Here is an 18,389-nt window from a genome sequence, read left to right as displayed (position 1 = left end):
ATAAAATCAATAAAAAAGAGCTGCAGCTTAGAAGGCAAAAGTCTTGCAGCAAGCTGGGTACAGGAGGCACAAGCATATAGCTTTATATTGTAAACCTCTCTCAATAGCTACTGCAGTTCTTTGCACAACTAGAGTGCATACCTACATCTAGATTTCACGCATTAAGTTAAAAACACAAATTCTTCTTCATTATTCACTACTGCAATCTCCTGCTGCCCTGGGCTCCTTTGGGAGGAAGGCCAGGATATAAATTGAATAAATCATATAAATAAATCATATCATATTTCCATGAATTGGGTATTGCTCTGTTAGTTATTTTATTGAGCAGGACAGTCAAGTATTTTCTCACCTGGATCACCTAACTTGCGGGATATTTCATTCAAGGTTTCTACCTCTTCTTCTTGGGGTGCATGAATTACCATCACAGTTGTACCCAGTATACTTAGCAAACACCCAACTTTTCCATGTAGATTAAGCTTTTCATTTAAAAAGTATGATGAGAGAATGGCACTGAAACATACAAATGTACACCAAAAGTCAAAACACTACTCTTCAACCCCTTATTTCATGATGGAGGTTCTAATAACAAGCGTTAGCTGGCAGTGAATTTGAATTGCTCCATTGTTTTTATATTAAAAGCCACCTTGCAGATTCTGACAAGGTTGGAAAGCAGCATATAGCAGTACCCTATGCAAAATATTTTGACAGAACCTTAAAATTTGAAGGTTTTAACATTTCAAAACTAAAATGATCCTGATTAACTCCAAAGGGAAAATACTGCCTCTTATTACAATGAATAAGAAATACTAAACCAAAATACACAACATCTAACAGGACTTTGGTTTATTAGTGTATATCTCTAAAAAGAATGCACTGAGTGCAATTTATTCATAAGCGATTGCAAGAGAGACAGTGAGATCATGACTAAATATATGAGATGATCATGACTAAATATAACGAATTCAGAATAAAACCTAAAGCAAACAGACAAGCTCTACAAAACTATGGGTAGCTATATAAAATGGCAAATACAATGTTAATTAAATTCAAAGTAATGCACACTAACCACATACATATACATATGTACAGTAGGGCCCCACTTTTTGGCATTCTGCTAATACTGTGCCAGCGGGACAATCAGCTGTAGCGGTGGGAGCTCCAACTGCCGCACTCCAGCTGACAGCACTCGGCCCCTCAAGCTCCCCACGCTGCAACTGATCGTGCGCTACAGCTGTAGTGCGGGGAGCTTGAGGGGCCAAGTGCTGTCAGTTGGAGCATGGCGGCTAGAGCTCCCCCCGCTACAGCTGATCAGCTGGAGCGTGTGATCAACTGGAGCATGGGGAGCTTGAGGGGCCAAGCGCTGTCAGCTGGAGCGCAACGGCTAGAGCTCTCCGTGCTACAACTGATCAGCTGGAGCATGGGGAGCTCCAGCCACCACGCTCCAGCTGACAGCAATCAGCTAGAGCGCGCAATCAGCTGTACAGTACAGCTGATCGTGCACTATGTCCCACTTTGTGGTGATTTCCGCTTAACGGCGGGGGTCTAGAACGTAACCCACTGTACGAGTGGGGCCCTACTGTATTATATGATTTTGCTCTATCCATTACCAAGGCAAAAGCAAGTCAGGAATAAAAATAAAGTAGAATGGGCAGCATTAAAAATATATAACTTGGCTATATATAAATTACATAAGCCAGCCTATGAGTGTTTCAAGCAACCAAATAAACTTAATACAATGTCTATGTAAAACTATAAACAGAAGTGGCTACAATTAGATTTCATTGTTTAAGCATATGAAAGTAAGACTATTTGGGGTGGGGGAGTTCAGGAGAAGACATAAAAGTTAAGCAAGCCGTGTATGTGGTTAGGAAGTAAATGTGAAAATTCACTTAAAATTGCTGGCTATTGGTTTTATTGTATGATTTCAATTAACAAAACTAATTGTAGAATTCACGTGATCTTTACTAACTTAGAAGACTTCAAAAAGTTGTGTGTATACATACATGAAACTTCTCCTTAACCATTGCAGCAGCTCTGCCTCTCTGACATACCATGTTCCTTACCTTACAAGAACACTGAGAGCTCCTAATGGAGTCACCAATGTAGCTGGTGCAAATGCATAGGCAGCAAAGTTAGCAACTTCACCGGCTCCCACTACAAATTAAAAAAACAAAAAGGGACAAGTGTTAGATAATTAAAACACCCCTCATCCACTCCTGTAAATAAACTAGGATACATAAAATTCTTTATATTTCACCAATGTGGAAAGCCATCAAAAACAACATTCAAAGCTAACTCCTAGGTGTTTAACCCAAGGCGGCATTTCAGTTTTTAGTTACTTTTTAAAAATTCCCATTACAGTACTTCGCTACTGAAGATAAAATTAAGTCTTGCAAGGGGAAAATCTATCGTTTACCATGCGAGAGCGGTCTTTTCTCAATTTCTCCCTGTAGAGTTAGAAAGCGATTTAGAATATATTGAATTAAAAGCTAACAGATATAGAAGTGAACAGAAACTGGAATAATTTCCTTTCCAGTTAGAATGAAATCCAAATGTTCAGCAGCACAAATGAATTTGGAGGGGGGGGGGTCTCCAGCAAGTGCCCTGCCATGCCCACTTCCAACACCAGCCTCGATGGGATTCACAGATAAGGTAACAGACAGCTTTTAGTTTCTTCAGACAACTTACTTGACAAAAGTCCGGCCCACCATAACCACTCTTTAAGGTATGCATGGCCACCTTGTCCTTTTAAAAAAAGAAAATATAAGTTATTGTAATACATCTGATGATACTATTATATTTTAGATTCCTAAAAACTACATGTACAGATTTTTAAAAATATGCTATCAATAAATGCAACTTGCACAGTTTGATGGCCAAGTACAATACTGAAGAGCTTGCAATTATAAATAACCTGAAATGGCTAACTATGCAGTCCAGTTTATGAAGGGTGGTTACACAGTCTGGGATGGGAAACCAACAAAATTTGTCTGCACTGCATATACTCAAGCAGTCTGGAATGTTCATTGTAATTGCAAATGGTTTTCAGCATTTCATGACTGAAGTGAACCTACATGTATACTATGCACATTCGATCCAAATACACGGTAGATGTATTTCCATATTCCTTAATATCCCCAATTAAAGCCTATAAGCTGAGCTGTATACCTGTCATGAGCCAAGACTGCAAACTCACCTGGTATCCATAGAAAAGTAACTTCCACAATGTTAAGAGTTAAAAGCTCATATGATTGCTCAAGTTACTCACAAGATCAGCTATGAAAACCATAACTCTCAATCCTACTAAAAAAAAAGTCCCCAATGGTGGCTTGTATATTGTTGGTAAAGATGTGGAGGCTTGAGAAAAAATACATTTCCTCCCTCCTGCCCTAACACTGGAAAGCTATGGAGAAATGTGCAAAAGTCTTATGAAATGTTCTCTTTAGTATGATGACTGAAACACTTTTAAAAGCAGTTCTGGAGTGATATTGCTGTATCCAATTCATGCTGCTAGAACGCTCTTTGGTTCAAGATTAAGAAAACAATATTAGAGATTAATATAACATTGCTACTGTGTTTTACTCCCATTTAAAAAACATCTCTCAGAAGGTTGAAAAAAGCAGTTTCAAATATTTCTGAATACAGAACATTATGTAATTTGAATTAAGAATGTATAAATGAGAATCAGAAGTTAGGGTTATTTGACACAGTTTCCAAAGAGAAATAAAGTTATACAAGGATCTATTTATGGGTATGGAACAAATATGTGTATAGGATTGCCTACAACACACTACTGACAAATCCAACATTTTAGTAACATTTAACTGAATATTCAAATTTATTGCTATGCTTTATCTACAGAAATATTTTCAAAGCCATTTTTCTAAAGTGTCTTTCATTTCTATATGGTAATGCTGAAGTCTATGTACAGGCCAAAATCCAAAGTGTTATTTACATGCGCTCAAGGGCATACCCAGTGGATTTGTTTTAGAAAAATCCTCCTTTACATAGCAAACTCCAATGCCATATTGCAACATTGCTTTGAAAATTCCCATCAGTTTCAAAAATGATTTGCCATTGATCAACTGGGTGAGAAGAAACACTGCTCCAGGAACCTTGCATGGTGTGTCATTTTAAATGTGGCTTTTAATTGGTTTTATCCATATTTTATGGTTAAGCAGCTTTGCACATTTCTTTCTGAATAAAGCGACTACCAAATGCAATTAACAACAACAACATAAGCCCAAACTGTTCTTGGGTAGGGAGAACTAGCTGCACAGTTTTTGGATAAAATCCATGTTTTTAAAAATTCCTTCAACTTCTCTACAATGTTGATTTCCATTTTCAACTGTTATTTTAATCCTCTTTTCCAACTGGCAAAAAAGAGGTAAATTTAAATATTAAGTATGTAGTTTGCATAGAAGTCCCCTCTCATTTCACAATCTTTGGGTCTCCCTTTCCTTGTCCATAAAACCTTGAAATCCAATAACGTCACATCCCAAACTCTCAAGGAGTTTTACATTTTAGAAAGGTGTTAAATTTTGTTTGTGAAAACAAAATCATAAAACTACAAACTTTTACTGAAAAACTGAATTCCACAATTTTGTATCTATCGGATATCCCAGAGTAATACAGAAACCTGTTTTGGCCAGCAGTTTTTGCTACCACAAAGGCACAGTAGGTAGGATTTTGCACCATGAAAACTCAGTCTGCCAAAATGTATGTACGTGAATTGAATGCTCTCTGACTTGCCTACATACAGATTCAAGGGTTCTTCACTTTAAGCCTAAGGCTATATAGAGTCCTTGTATGAAGCAACCACACTCTCCTAGACTCATGCTGCACCTCAGCAGTAAATCTAATACAGACTTAAGAGGAACTCCCACCAGGGATTTCTCTCAGGACTAGGGAGATATCAGGATAAAAAGAAGAGTTCTACAGCAGGAGGAGTTCATGCTTTTTATTAACTACACATTTCTATACGAGCATACATCAATACATGAGTAAATCAGAATTAATAATACAGCACACAACCAAAGATTATTAAGTAATATAATATAAGCTTCAAGGATCACATAATATGCTTATACAGTCTAGAAACCTTAACACATTGAAGGAAAAGCGTCAGTTTAAATCTCAACCACGGGACTCAGACAAGACTCGGCAATTGGGCAACTTAACAGCAGCGTGACCAGTCCATGAGGACTAATAAAACACTGTGTTTGTGATCTCTTTTTATCGTCTCTCTGATCTGAATTTACATCATCTGATCTCAGTTCTTTCCCATGAACAAATTCATAAACATTCATAATTCATACACATTCTCATGGGACAGTCTTACAAATAATCCATCCCTCAGACACAGGATCTTCCCAGAGATGATATCTCCTCCTCAGGTGATCTACGTCTAGTCGTCAGAAAGACCTGATGGGGCATTCCCCAATTTCTTCAGTCTCTTCTAGTATTTTTTCAGCTATTTACATTTCAGCTCAGACTTGTTGACAGGATAAGTTACAGTCTGGCTGTTCACCCAGACATCCTGGAGGGGGATAGTGGGTAGACAAGCCGCTTGCCTTTTAGAACACAATACTTTTCATTACATCGGGGGGGGGGCACCTTCAACAGTACACTCTAGCATACTCTAACTTAAATAATTATGTAGACTTATATAGGACATACATTATTTATAGGGGCTTACCACAATCCCCCACTTGGCCGCATGACAAATGTTATCAAATGATTAAAACAACTATTTATTACATGAGGTCAAGTAGCTGTATCATTGGTGTAACTTGGTCTTCTAATCAGTTCTTCTCCAGAGTCTTCATCATTCTCTTCAGCCGTTTCAACCGACACAATCCAGTCCAAAAGGCTATCTTCATCAGAATATATATCACTGAAAGTTATGATGTCAGCATTCAACTGTCAGTCAGTTTGAGTATTAAGACTGCACAAAGCTGTTATCTGTGGAAAGGCTGCACACTTCATAATTCAGCTGTTAATAATTGTACCACACCGTCAGGGGTCCTATTAGATTTCTTCTTAGGAATTGAGTTTCATATCCTTGTTCAGAATCAAACACAAGATTTGGGAAATTGCTCATATTAGCTATATAATGACAATGAGGTCCATGGACACACGTCAAGACAACTTTATGTATCGCATTCATTTTTGTGAAGGAAAATTCAGATGTGACTTCATTTATGACATCATAAGGAGCAATCATGATGAAATCCTTCACTACATATTGCCATGGTGGTTAAGGACATAAAAGAATCTATGACAATCACAATTTCCCCAACATTATATAGGTATGCTTGCAGGCATGAAATATGAGTTGCACTCTTCATTGTCTGCCACACTACATTTCTTCCAGAGAGTTGGATCAACTGGACTATGGCTCTGACAGCTTGATCTCTATCTTCTGGTAATTCTATTTTGCCTAATGGAATCATTCCCCTGTTATTTACTGGTAGGAGCACAGGATTCTCATTGGCAATTAATCCTTGAATCCAAGGCCATTGTCTCTTATGTAGTGAGTATTCTAAATGTAAGAAAGACTCCTGTTAAACCAAGAAAAGATCAATAAACATCTTGGAAGAATTCTGACTTCATTTGGGCTCCTCTGCACTGTCTGTTCATTATGATAAACTCTTTAATAACAACATTCATTTGGTACCTGGTTGCCTTTGTTCATTATTTCTAGATGACTCTCTCATCTAAATGAGAACAAATACTTCTTTTGTTGCTTAGGATTTTATCCCTTCACTCCTTTTTTCATCTTGGTCGTTTACATATTCTTAAGTCATCACACTCACTATGGACTCATTCACAATTCACATCTTACTATCACTGTTTCATCTAAGTGAATGACTGCCTTTGGACAGCCTGTTTACCATCCTCAGCTTCATTTTCTTATAGTTGGTGGAGTTTAAGAGTTCGTTTTTACATTATCTATGGACACAATTCTTTCTCTTCTTTCCGGGCCTTCCATTACTAGGGTTTGTGTCTTGATAACTCTCATAATTGGTTGAAGAGATTTGCATTGAAGATGCAGCTGGACTGTTAATAATTCTTCTTGTATTCCACTTTGGGAATCACAACTACAGGTTTCTCTGAAAACTTTGTAGGTGTAGTTTGTTTCTGTGATGATTCATCTCTCAGCTCCTTCATCAGGACTAGGCTATCAGCTGAGGTACTTCCACTGTCTACTCGGGAATATTCATTTATACACTATATATTAAACAACTTGGAAGTCTCCCTTTCTTTCTCGTAGGCAACTTATTCACTCTAATTGCACATCTGAAAATAGGATGTACCACTTGAGGCCTATTAGCTAACAACTTTGTAAGAGAGTGTTTTGTCCCAAATATCTTATTTATTTATTTAATTTGTTGGTCACTTTTCTTCACAAAAGTGAACCCAAAGTGACTTACAATCAAACTAACTGGATAAATTCCTATAAGACTTAATTTCTACTTGGAAGGAGGTGGAAAAGCTACCTCAACTGGAAGTTTAGGACAGTATTATTTTTTAAGCCAGTGCTAGTCAGACACAAAACAATGAGAAATGTACGTTGATAGTTTTGGTGTTGCAGAAATTCTCTGGTAAGGAAAAGAACACAGAACATGAATATATGTCTGGTACAATTACAGAACTGAAGTGATGCTAAACAAATGCACTGCCTTTGTTTTGTTTTTTAATAGGGATTATATAAACATTTTTTTTATAAAGCACATTTTGTTTACAATCTTTATAACCGTTATAAATTTTTAACAACCCAAAATGCGTTCCATATAAAGAAATGGCAAGTTATGTAGCTATCAAGATTATTATATTCCATTTCCCCTGAGATCTGGGTGTGAAAAGGTGCACTGTATTCCCATTTAATGCCCTTCTCTGTCCAGCAGAGGTGAACCACATTGCTTGATCGGAGTGCAAGCTTTAAGAATATAGGCTCATTGAGACTGTTGAGAGCTCTTATCTTGGTGTTAGCCACTTGGTGTCTAGTAGGGTACAACTGCATAAACCCAGAACACACATATGGCTACCAGTATTTAATCTGTACATGTACTAGTGTGGCATCTCTGCCAGGATGTACATGCCCCAATGGTTCATGAGCATTTTGTATCAATGCAGACTGTGCCGTAACAGGAGGAAGAACTCTTATAATACCATCAGTTTTTTAAATCATGCATATCTCATTTTTAAACCAATATTCATTCTTTTCTCGACTTTTCTAGACTTATCTGTTTGCCTTTTAAATGCTGTTGCTAAGTCCAACTTAATACTTGTACTGCTACTTCATTACAAATTTTATGTGCTGTCCCTGATTTCATGTGTCCTGGAACAAACACAACTTCAATCAAGGGATTAGACTGTTTAATCATGGCTATCTTTTTCCATTTGCTTGCATGTTTCAAAGGTTTTCTTCTATTATTCATAAAACCATTCCATACCCATCTTCAATATAGGCCTGGCCAGATAAGTAGAGTCAGTGCTTATTAGGGTAGGAGGTTCTTTTTTTAGCAACTTCTGCAAGTGCTAATTCCAGGGCCACTAATTCACCTTACCAGCAGAATGGTCTCCAATGAGTTTCTTCCATTCTTGCAAAACTATCCAGCATGTCTTCACACAAGCTGCTGCAGTTGACTTATTTCTCCCTTTTATCTTGGAATTCATATCAGTATAATATATTGTAGTATAGTCTTCATTCAAGCATGTTTGGAGCAAAAACAGTTTCTTTGGCTGTGTGATAGCCAGTTTAGCGACCTTTTATTAATTGCTTTCCTTTCAGCCACTTCTTACTTCTGTAGACATGTTGGGAGTTCGTAACGCAGAATATTATATAATGGGTTGTCCTTCAGCCATATCTTATGCAGTGAATGTGGCTGAATGAATGAACTGCCAACAATAACTTTTTTCAACGGAGTATATTTTGATTAAGTTCCTTTAAGGGCTTATTAATAAAAAGCCAATGATCTCACATTATTTTCATTATAGAATTGATAGCACTTTTTGGCATAGCCTGGACTTTGACAACTAACCTGGTGTCTGGGTTTCTCGTCTCTAGGGCAATTGCTTCAGTTATTGCCTTTACCAGGTCTTTCAATATTATTTCCTCTTGGTGGGTCCAGACAAGGTCCTTGCTTTTTCTGAGCAAACACCAGAACTTCACAGAGTGGCTTGTATCATGCAGCACAATCCTGTATAAACAATCTAGCAAAGTTTAATGTCCCCAATATGCTTTGCAACTGTTCAGTAGTTGTTGGAGCTTTATCTTCTCTAACATACTGCAAAATCCATCAGATATGCCATGTCCCTCTTCAGCTATTGTAAAGCCTAGGAACACTACACAGCTTCTTGCTAAGATTTCTTCACTGAAATGATGTATCCAGCATTTCCTCTTTATAGAATATTGCCCTTGCTTCTCTGGGGGTAAAATTGCACAAGATATTTCAGCTCCAGTATCTATCAAATATTGAAAGGCTTTACCCTGATAGATAACTACCGCATACAGATACTTAGTTTTGAGTGGCATCCTCGCCATCCTCTTCTACTGATACAGTATGTACGTGTAGCACTGCCTTTGATTCTGTAACTGGTGTGCCACGTTCTCCTGTTGCTGGTATTGTAGCTGAACTTCATCCTCCTCCTCTTCTTGGAGTGAGAAGACCTGCTGCTTGTCCTCTGGCTTCCCAGGCTGCGTGTCACTCTCTGAATTCAGGATTGTCTTCACCACCATACCGTGGAGGTGGTCTTACCTTTGGTCTGAATTGGTATCTTTCTCTTCGTGGCTCTTCATATCTTCTCTGGTCTTCATACCTTCTTTGACCTTCTCTTGGCAGGCTAGCTCTTATTGCCTCTGTAGCTCTTCATATCTCCTCTGTGGGATTCCTTGAGATCTTGAAGCTAAATGAGCTCTTGTCTCTGTCCCTGCATGTTGTGTCAATCTTCTACCTCCAAATCTCTGCCGTTGTCTGCCAGTGTCAACTTCTTCAGTAGTCTCCTTCTTACGAGCTCCCCCAGTTCTTCCCAGCAGATCCAGACCCAGGGCATTGTGAGCTCTGGCCAACACTGCTTCAAACTGTTCTGCTCTTGTACGACCATCTGATAGAGCATCTAAAGCTGTATTCACCACCTACATTAATGCTTGTCATCGCAGCAACTCTTCACTATGCCATATACTGTGGCATAGACTCCTGGAGCCAAGCACATTCCCAATCGAAAAGCCACTGATGCTCTCTCTATTTTGCTGTATTAGTCAAAACAGGTTGCAAGTTAGAGATTGCAATATGTCCATGCACTTTTAAATAGAGTGCTGCTACAGCATCACTCCAACTGCCACATTCATTCTCAGTCAAAGCCAAAGATGCTGGCACGAAGGTATTGATCAAGCTCTTGCGTATATTTGCTGATGTAATTGGGACTACCCCTTCTATAGCAGCCATATTTTTAGAAATCCACATTGCCACATACTTCATACCAGGTGTTGGTCCTACCACTCCTCGAACCATCTGTATGGGCAATGCTTGGGGTACCTCCCTATACTCTCCTGGAATAGGTGCTGGTGCTCTTGCACACAACTCTTGTCTAATAAGTAAATATTGTCTTCTCAGAACTTCATATACTTGAGCCATGTCATCTCTTGCTGGCTAGAGCTGGCATTTCTTCAGGAGTTAATGGGGTATAATTTCTCCCCTCAACAATCCAGGGATCAGTTGCTCTTATTGCTACTGGCTCATACTTTGTCACTCCAGGAGGGCACTCTGGCATTGCTCCTAACCATGCAACTACTCTTGCTTCTCTGGCTCTAATAGATACATCTACTCTTTCATATGCACGTGCATGATCATATCTCCATCCTGGAACTCCTTAACTCAGATCAGCCACGTAGACTATAGTGGTATACCGGTATCCTGTTAACCAATCTTCATTTGTCATTTCAAAGACCACAAATTCATCATCTGCAGGCTCTTTCACCAACTCTAAGCAGCTGAAAGGCAGCTAAAAAGCCTTCTATATCACCAAATTGTTGTACCAAGATTGAAGTTTGTGTCTTCCCAAGACTTCTCCTATCTTGGGGTACAGGGATATATGTATACCCTGCCTCCTAGCTCTCTCTGGCTGAGGAAACTCAAGTTTTTACACTTGGTCTAATAGTTTTCTATTAAAGCAAATGTTCAAGCAATCAGATTTTACTGCAGTTTATCTGACTCCTCTCTAGGACACGTCTCCTGCTAGTGAATCCTGGTTGGCTCGCCACCTGAAATATTTTGAACACCCTCTGACTTGCCTACATACAGATTCAAGGGTTCTTCACTCTTTCCTTAAGCCTAAGGCTGTATAGAGTCCTTGTATGAAGCAACCACACTCTCCTAGACTCATGCTGCACCTCAGCAGTAAATCTAATACAGACTTAAGAGGAACTCCCATCAGGTTCTCTCAGGACTAGGGAGAAATCAGGATAAAAAGAAGAGTTCTACAGCAGGAGGAGTTCATGCTTTTTATTAACTACACATTTCTATACGAGCATACATCAATACATGACTAAATCAGAATTAATAAGCAACTTAACAGCAGTGTGACCAGTCCATGAGGACTGATAAAATGCAGTGTTTGTGATCTCTTTTTATAGTCTCTCTGATCTGAATTTACATATGATCTCACAGTTCTTTCCCATGAACAAATTCATAAACATTCTCACAGACTTGTCATAAACATTCATAATTCATACACATTCTCATGGGACAGTCTTACAAACAATCCATCCCTCAGACACAGGACCTTCCCAGAGATATTATCTCCTCCTCAGGTGATTTACATCTAGTCATCAGAAAGACCTGATGGGGCATTCCCCAATTTCTTCAGTCTCTTCTAGTATTTTTTCAGCTTTTTACATTTCAGCTCTGACTTGTTGACAGGATAAGTTACAGTATGGCTGTTGACCCAGACATCCTGGAGGGGGAGAGTGGGTAGACAAGCCGCTTGCCTTTTAGAACACAATACATTTCATTACACCGGAGTGAGGTGTGTGTGTGTGGAACAACTTCAACAACACACTCTAGCATATTCTAACTTATATAATTAAGTAGACTTATATAGGACATACATTATTTATAGGGGCTTATCACATAGTATTTGTTATTGATAACGCTGTGCACAAATTGTTTTAAACAAACATGTTTTAAACTAAAGTCTTTAAAAATAAGACTCAACCAAATTTGTTAACTCAGTAATGTGAAATGTACTGCACTAAAATAGGACCATTTAGTGAGAGTTATTACACTACATAATTTCACACAGTATTCATGGCACAGTAAAATAGTTGTGTACATTTTCAGGCATCCCGAGTCTGATGTGTGATTTGGGTGGGATGGGGTGTGTGTGTACCACTATTCAGGAAAGAGTAAGAATAAATAAATGGGCACATTTATATTCACTAATAGGCAAAAAACCTTGCGGTTTAAGAACGTACCTATAGCCCACAGATATTTCTATCCAACTTTAAAAAGCAGGGAAATTGGGCAGCTATAGTGAATGCACCAGGGGAGTAGGAGACCTGACCTCCTCTCTGAGATATTGGACTGCCCTACTGATGGAGGATCCCCCAAGCATCCTGGCCCCAAGCAATTTGGGCCCTTGAAAATGATGAAGAAAAAAATGGATTTCTTTCCCTATATTCACACACAACAGGCATTAAAAGCAGGCCTGTGTGTAGGAAAAGCAGGAAAATGGTCAAGTTCACCTTGCTATAAATTCCCGAGTTCTTTCAGTGCCACGATTGGCTAATGCATGACCGCAGATCATTAATTTGGTATTGTTTTAAGCAAAATGCGAACAGGCATACCCCGTTTAACGTCACTTCACTTAACGTCGCCTCGCTATAATGTACATGCTCCATACACCACCATACCCCGCTTAACATACGCGTGCTTCGCAATTACGGACACTTAATGGCATGACGTGCTGCCATCTAGTGGCAATTGCAGTGCAGTACATGCATAGATAATTGCTTCACTTTAAGTACATTTTCACTTTACATACACGCTCCAGTCCCATTGTGTATGTTAAAGCGGGATATGCCTGTACAATCTTTTGATTAATATACTTTTTACTATTTGATCTTGGAAAAGAGGTTTCTGGTCTTGTATGCTGCAGAGCAATGGTCTCAGCTAAGGGAAGTCTTCATAGAATCAAGGTGGAGAGGAGAAAAAACTTTGAGCTTGATACTGATTTTTTTCAATAGCATGATGGGTATAATTTTACTTCATAAATATAATAAGTGTGTTTTTGAGGTGAGAGGTAATCTGAGGTGGGCTACCTTCTTCATCCCTCTGTGTTTGATGGAGAGTGGCCGACTCACAATTAACCCTTTTCTTTACTGCGTTACCTAATCACTTTTTATATTGTATAGCTTTCAGCTATAATATGGTGATTTAAAATTAATCTTTCTCTATAGCAGTGTAATATAAGTGGAATTTCATATAGAACTTCCAGTCATTCTAAGGAGAACCAAACTTGGCCTTGCCTCATGTCTCACTTAAAAGAACAGGTTGTAATGTCCTAGAGATGTCCCTGGCCAGCTTGGCTGATCAGAAGCCATGATAGAATGGAATGTATGGAACAAAATCATCAGTAACGTATGACAACAGAATAGTGGCAATATCAGTCAAGGGGACAGATTGACATCAATCTGGGAAGACAGAAAGACAATATGATGGGAGGTATCTGTAAAATTATGAATATACATGAATTCATTTTAATAAGGTTATTTGTTTGGTTGCAAATATTGCAAGAGGGAAGAACTGTTACGTTACTTGGTGAAGAACTTAGTGGATTGGTTACTGTCACATGCTGTAATTGTACGGTATAAAAGATCTCTGCAGACTGTACCTCACTGCAGTCCTCTCCAGATTTTCTGGGGGACTGACCCTGCATATGCTTGTAAAAAATAAAGGCCTACCTTTTTGCTTTAAGCCTGTGTCATTGACTACTTAAAGGACCCCCAGCAAAGATCCCACAAGAGAAAATAAAAATTCTCCATCACTACAAATTTGTCAAAATGCAAACACAATTTGGGTTGGTCTTTCACAGTCCAATCACTTCCTGTGTAGCTTGGAAGAATTTGGTAACATGTGCCTCTGACCATATGGCGACTGGTGGCAACACCTGCAATCATCCCAAATAATAGAAAGACGTGCTGTGCTGATCTTGTTTTAGCAGGGAGGAAGTAACATTATTAAGACAGTTGATATAGTTCAGATGGTCACTTTGAATATGTCAGATTTCCTTTGCAATTTTAGTGAAGTTTCCTATAGAAAATCATTTTCTTTTGTTTCTGTGAGTATGTGAAGTACAGCAACACTTTGTAAAATTAATACTAAAAAAACTCCAAACATAATTGTGGAATAATGGCACTGAATTCTGCAGAATAGTCTCCAGTGGATCTCAGGAGTGGGAGGTGAAATATATTCTAGCAAAATTCTAGGTGTGCTCTATGTTTTTAATTGACCATGCCCACCTTGCCTTAAATAAAGTGGTTGAAACATAGCAGGCTGAAAACATGCATCCTCTTTTTTCCAACAGCTAGAGTCATTGCTGAAGTAGCAACATATTGTAAATCAGTCTGATTTTACATCAAACTGCAGTTTCAGATTCAACTGTTAATGCACCCAAAATAAAAAAGAATATAACCTCCAATTTGAAACACAAAAGGCTGTCCTCACCATCATATGACATTGACCAATAAAAAGGATTTGAAATTAATAAAAATAAATTTGACACAGATTTCTAGGATGAATAATGAGGGAAATAAAATTTTCTAGATTAGATTCTGTGTAGAAACATCACTAACACAGGAAAGAAGCAAAGAAAGAAGAACACCAACAAACATACAAAAATATAATTCTCCGTCTTTGGAGATCAATGGGATTTACTCCTATGTAATCATGCTTAGGATAGGTAAAACTGACCAAGGGGGAAGGAGAGTATTGGAGGGGGGCAAAGGAAGGGCGGGCAGGTTTGATCATTTGCATGCTTATAGAGTTCAATAGTATTGAAGGGGGAACATAAGAAGAGCCTGCTGGATCAGGCCAGTGGCCCATCTAGTCCAGCATCCTGTTCTCACAGTGGCCAACCAGGTGCCTGGGGGAAGCCCGCAAGCAGGACCCAAGTGCAAGAACACTCTCCCCTCCTGAGGCTTCCGGCAACTGGTTTTCAGAAGCATGCTGCCTCTGACTAGGGTGGCAGAGCACAGCCATCACGGCTAGTAGCCATTGATAGCCCTGTCCTCCATAAATTTGTCTAATCTTCTTTTAAAGCCATCCAAGCTGGTGGCCATTACTGCATCTTGTGGGAGCAAATTCCATAGTTTGACTATGCACTGAATAAAGAAGTAAAGAAGGGGAAGAAAGGGATTGGAAGGGGATGTGGAGGGAGGGGCAAAGGAAGGGGGAGGGGGCAAGAGAGAGGGGATAGGAGGGAGGAGAAGGGAGGGTGGGTTTGATCATTTGCATACTTTTTGAGTTCAGTGGGATTTATTTCTGTGCAATCATGTTTGAAAATGGAAATGGACTGCCTTCAAGTTGATCCTGACTTATGGCGACCCTATGAACAGGGTTTTCATGGTAAACTGTATTCAGAGGGGGGTTACCGTTGCCTTCCTCTGAGGCTGAAAGGCAGTGACTGGCCCAAAGTCACCCAGTGAGTTTCATGGCTGTGTGAGGATTGGAACCCTGGCCTCCCAGGTCATAGTCCAACACTGACCTGGGGAAGGGCAGAGAGGGGAGGAGGAGGGGGAGGGGAGGAGATTGGGTGGCCGGGCACTGGGCAGAGGAGAAGCCCCTTTCCTTTCCAAAAGGAAAACACTGTGACAGTATAGTTTTTCAGTGTTTCCCCCACCTTTTTATTCTACAGAAGGCACATGTAGTCTCTCACCCAAATGCAAACCAAAGCTGTCCCTGGCCACATCCACACCAGGCCTTTATTTCACTTTAGGCACTCATGGCTTCTCCCAAAGAATCCTGGGAAGTGTAGTTAGTAAGAGTGCTGAGGGTTGCTAGGAGAGGCCCTGTTCCCCTCACACAGCTTCAATCAGAGTGGCTGACTGCTAAACCACTCTGGCCACTAGGCCTCTGTCAGGGGAATAAAAGTCTCCTCTTAGCACCCTTCACAAACTATGCTTCCCAGAATTCTCTGGGGGAAGGCATGACTATCTCACATGAAATCAAAGTCTGGCATGGGTGTGGCTCCCTGATTAGGCAAGCCCAGCAACTTTGAGGCTTTTAGAACACTAACAGTTGGTCCTTACTGAGCATGCCCCGCGTTCTCATTGAGTTCCAGCCAAAATTTCTTAAATTAATTGAAAATCAGCCAGGCATTTTTTTTAACTTTTAAACTGCAGAAGATAAAGGTCAGAGTATGGGGCAAGGTCAGTAATAGGATTACAGGTACTCTGTGAACATGGCTGATTTTTAACGAATTTCAACAGATTATGAGAACTCTTGACAGAAAAAAAGGCCAAAAGGGTTCTGGTTTTTTTCCCTCTGTTTTTAGACTTTGACTTTCTATTCTCTCTGTTTTGTGTATTGCCATGAAAATTTACAGGGTTATTAAGCAAGCGTTTCTGAGTTCAGGACTATAAGTTTTGTAAGGTTTTGTTTTGAAATGAGCTTATGGGAAGCATCAGAATGACATGGGGAGTATTTTCAATTTAACATTGCGGAATGTGAAAAATCCACGCTGGCTATATTATACAGCCACTCTTGTGGCTGTATAATTAGCAAAACATGACTGGAGACTCAAAGGAGTTGCTTCACTCCTTAAACAATATAAATAGTGCTGAACTTAGATCCCAGTTTGTCTATCACATGTTTCTTTTGTGAACACTAACAGGTGCAGAGGAATAAAGTTTCTTAAAACATATAGTGCATACTGACCCAATCACAGCTTTTGGATACATGTTTAACATACACCTTCCTTCCACATAGTTCTCAACTGTTATATATGTGGAGAAACAGGAACTCCTTTGTTGCATCATGTGAAGCTGACCACATCTTTCATGTTTTTAACTTTTTAAAACCAAAATGTTGGAAGGTAGCTTTTTTTAAAAAAGTGCAGTGGGGATTCTTAGGATTCTGTCCCATATCCCAAATTTTGCAGAGAATCATAGAAGACTTCGTAAAAAAAATATTTTGCATATGCTTCAAGAAATAGCCAAGAGCTCAACTCAAAATTCAGCCTTGTCTTACACATTTTTTTTAGTAGCATTGCTCAAGCCAATCAAACTTTTACCTGCTCTCATGGAGCCCTTCCTAGCCAGCCGAAGGAGGCCTTTCTTCTTCAGGATAAAACTCCCACCAATGAAAAGGCTGGAGCTCATTGCCAATACCAGACCAATGTAAAAATCATATCTTCCACTACTCTCGATCATTTCGTCAGTTGCTGAAGCATTCCAAACTGTCTCATTGATCAAGGAGCACAGCTGTTGCCGGTATTGGAGGCAAGACGATTCCAAATTGAAACCTAAAAACAAAAAAAAAATACATAGTTACAATAAGGCTCAGCACAGAGATACAGTTCTGTGCACATAATACGTGCCCCTGCTCGAGTCTCAATTTGCTCCTGTGGAAGCGACAGCTATGAGCACACACTCTACTGGGTGCACACAACTGCCTCTAATGAAATAAGTGGATTTTCTTGAGGGCAAATTAGTTTCATATGAACACGACACCCCCTCTGCTCAGAAGAATTGCTGGGTCAGTACACATGTCTCGTTCACACAATAAAAATGTAAGCCATCAGAAACTGGGTCAGTTCCACTTCTTTAAAACTGCAACGCAGGTAGAGAATACATGGGATAAATTTAGAAGTACTGCAGGGATGGCATTAGTGCAAAAACTACAGTCCTTAAGAAAAAGGCATTCCATGCAACAAAGGCAGCAATCTTAGGCACACTGTCTTAGGAGTAGGCACTAGTGAACACAGAGGGACTTGCTTCTGGGTAAACAGGCATAGAACTACATTACACATCTGTCAGTTCAGAAGCTGTATATCAACGTATCCAAAATAAACCATTCTGTACAAGAAACAAAATCCTTACATTTAATCTTATACTTGTGGAGGCAAGATTCAGACAAAGTAACAAGGGACTAACAATTTTTTCAGGACTTAGCCTCATTTACAAAGGTCAGCTGTGGTAAGCTCTTAAACTGAAGGAACATCTACACCAAGGTAACACAGGGATTTTAAGCAGAGTTCTAGACTGCTGCTAACTAACTGGCAACTAACACAGGCAATCTTCAGGTCATCATTCATACGGCGTTCTCTACCGCTTCAAGAAGTGTATCCTACGCACCAATACATTCAATTCTCCAAGAATCGATCCT

General features: G+C 39.4%; 1 protein-coding gene across 3 annotated transcripts in view; it reads right to left on the bottom strand.

Moving 5' to 3' along the window:
* The window catches only part of NIPA2 (NIPA magnesium transporter 2), a 36,170-nt gene that overhangs the window by 1,568 nt on the left and 16,213 nt on the right, over positions 1-18,389 (bottom strand). For all 3 annotated transcript variants that reach the window (XM_061626965.1, XM_061626967.1, XM_061626966.1), the window contains exons 2-5: positions 17,296-17,526; positions 2,689-2,745; positions 2,064-2,154; positions 350-510 (exon numbers count right to left, since the gene is read on the bottom strand). In XM_061626965.1, coding sequence (XP_061482949.1) covers positions 350-510; positions 2,064-2,154; positions 2,689-2,745; positions 17,296-17,434 — 448 coding nt within the window. In that variant the 5' untranslated portion in view covers positions 17,435-17,526. The remainder of the gene's footprint in view (positions 1-349; positions 511-2,063; positions 2,155-2,688; positions 2,746-17,295; positions 17,527-18,389) is intronic.

The sequence above is a fragment of the Rhineura floridana genome, chromosome 5, assembly GCF_030035675.1.
Source record: "Rhineura floridana isolate rRhiFlo1 chromosome 5, rRhiFlo1.hap2, whole genome shotgun sequence".
NCBI classification, from domain to species: Eukaryota; Metazoa; Chordata; class Lepidosauria; order Squamata; family Rhineuridae; genus Rhineura; species Rhineura floridana.
The sequence above is the reverse complement of the archived record's forward strand: the minus strand, read 5'-3'. Positions and strand labels throughout refer to the sequence as shown.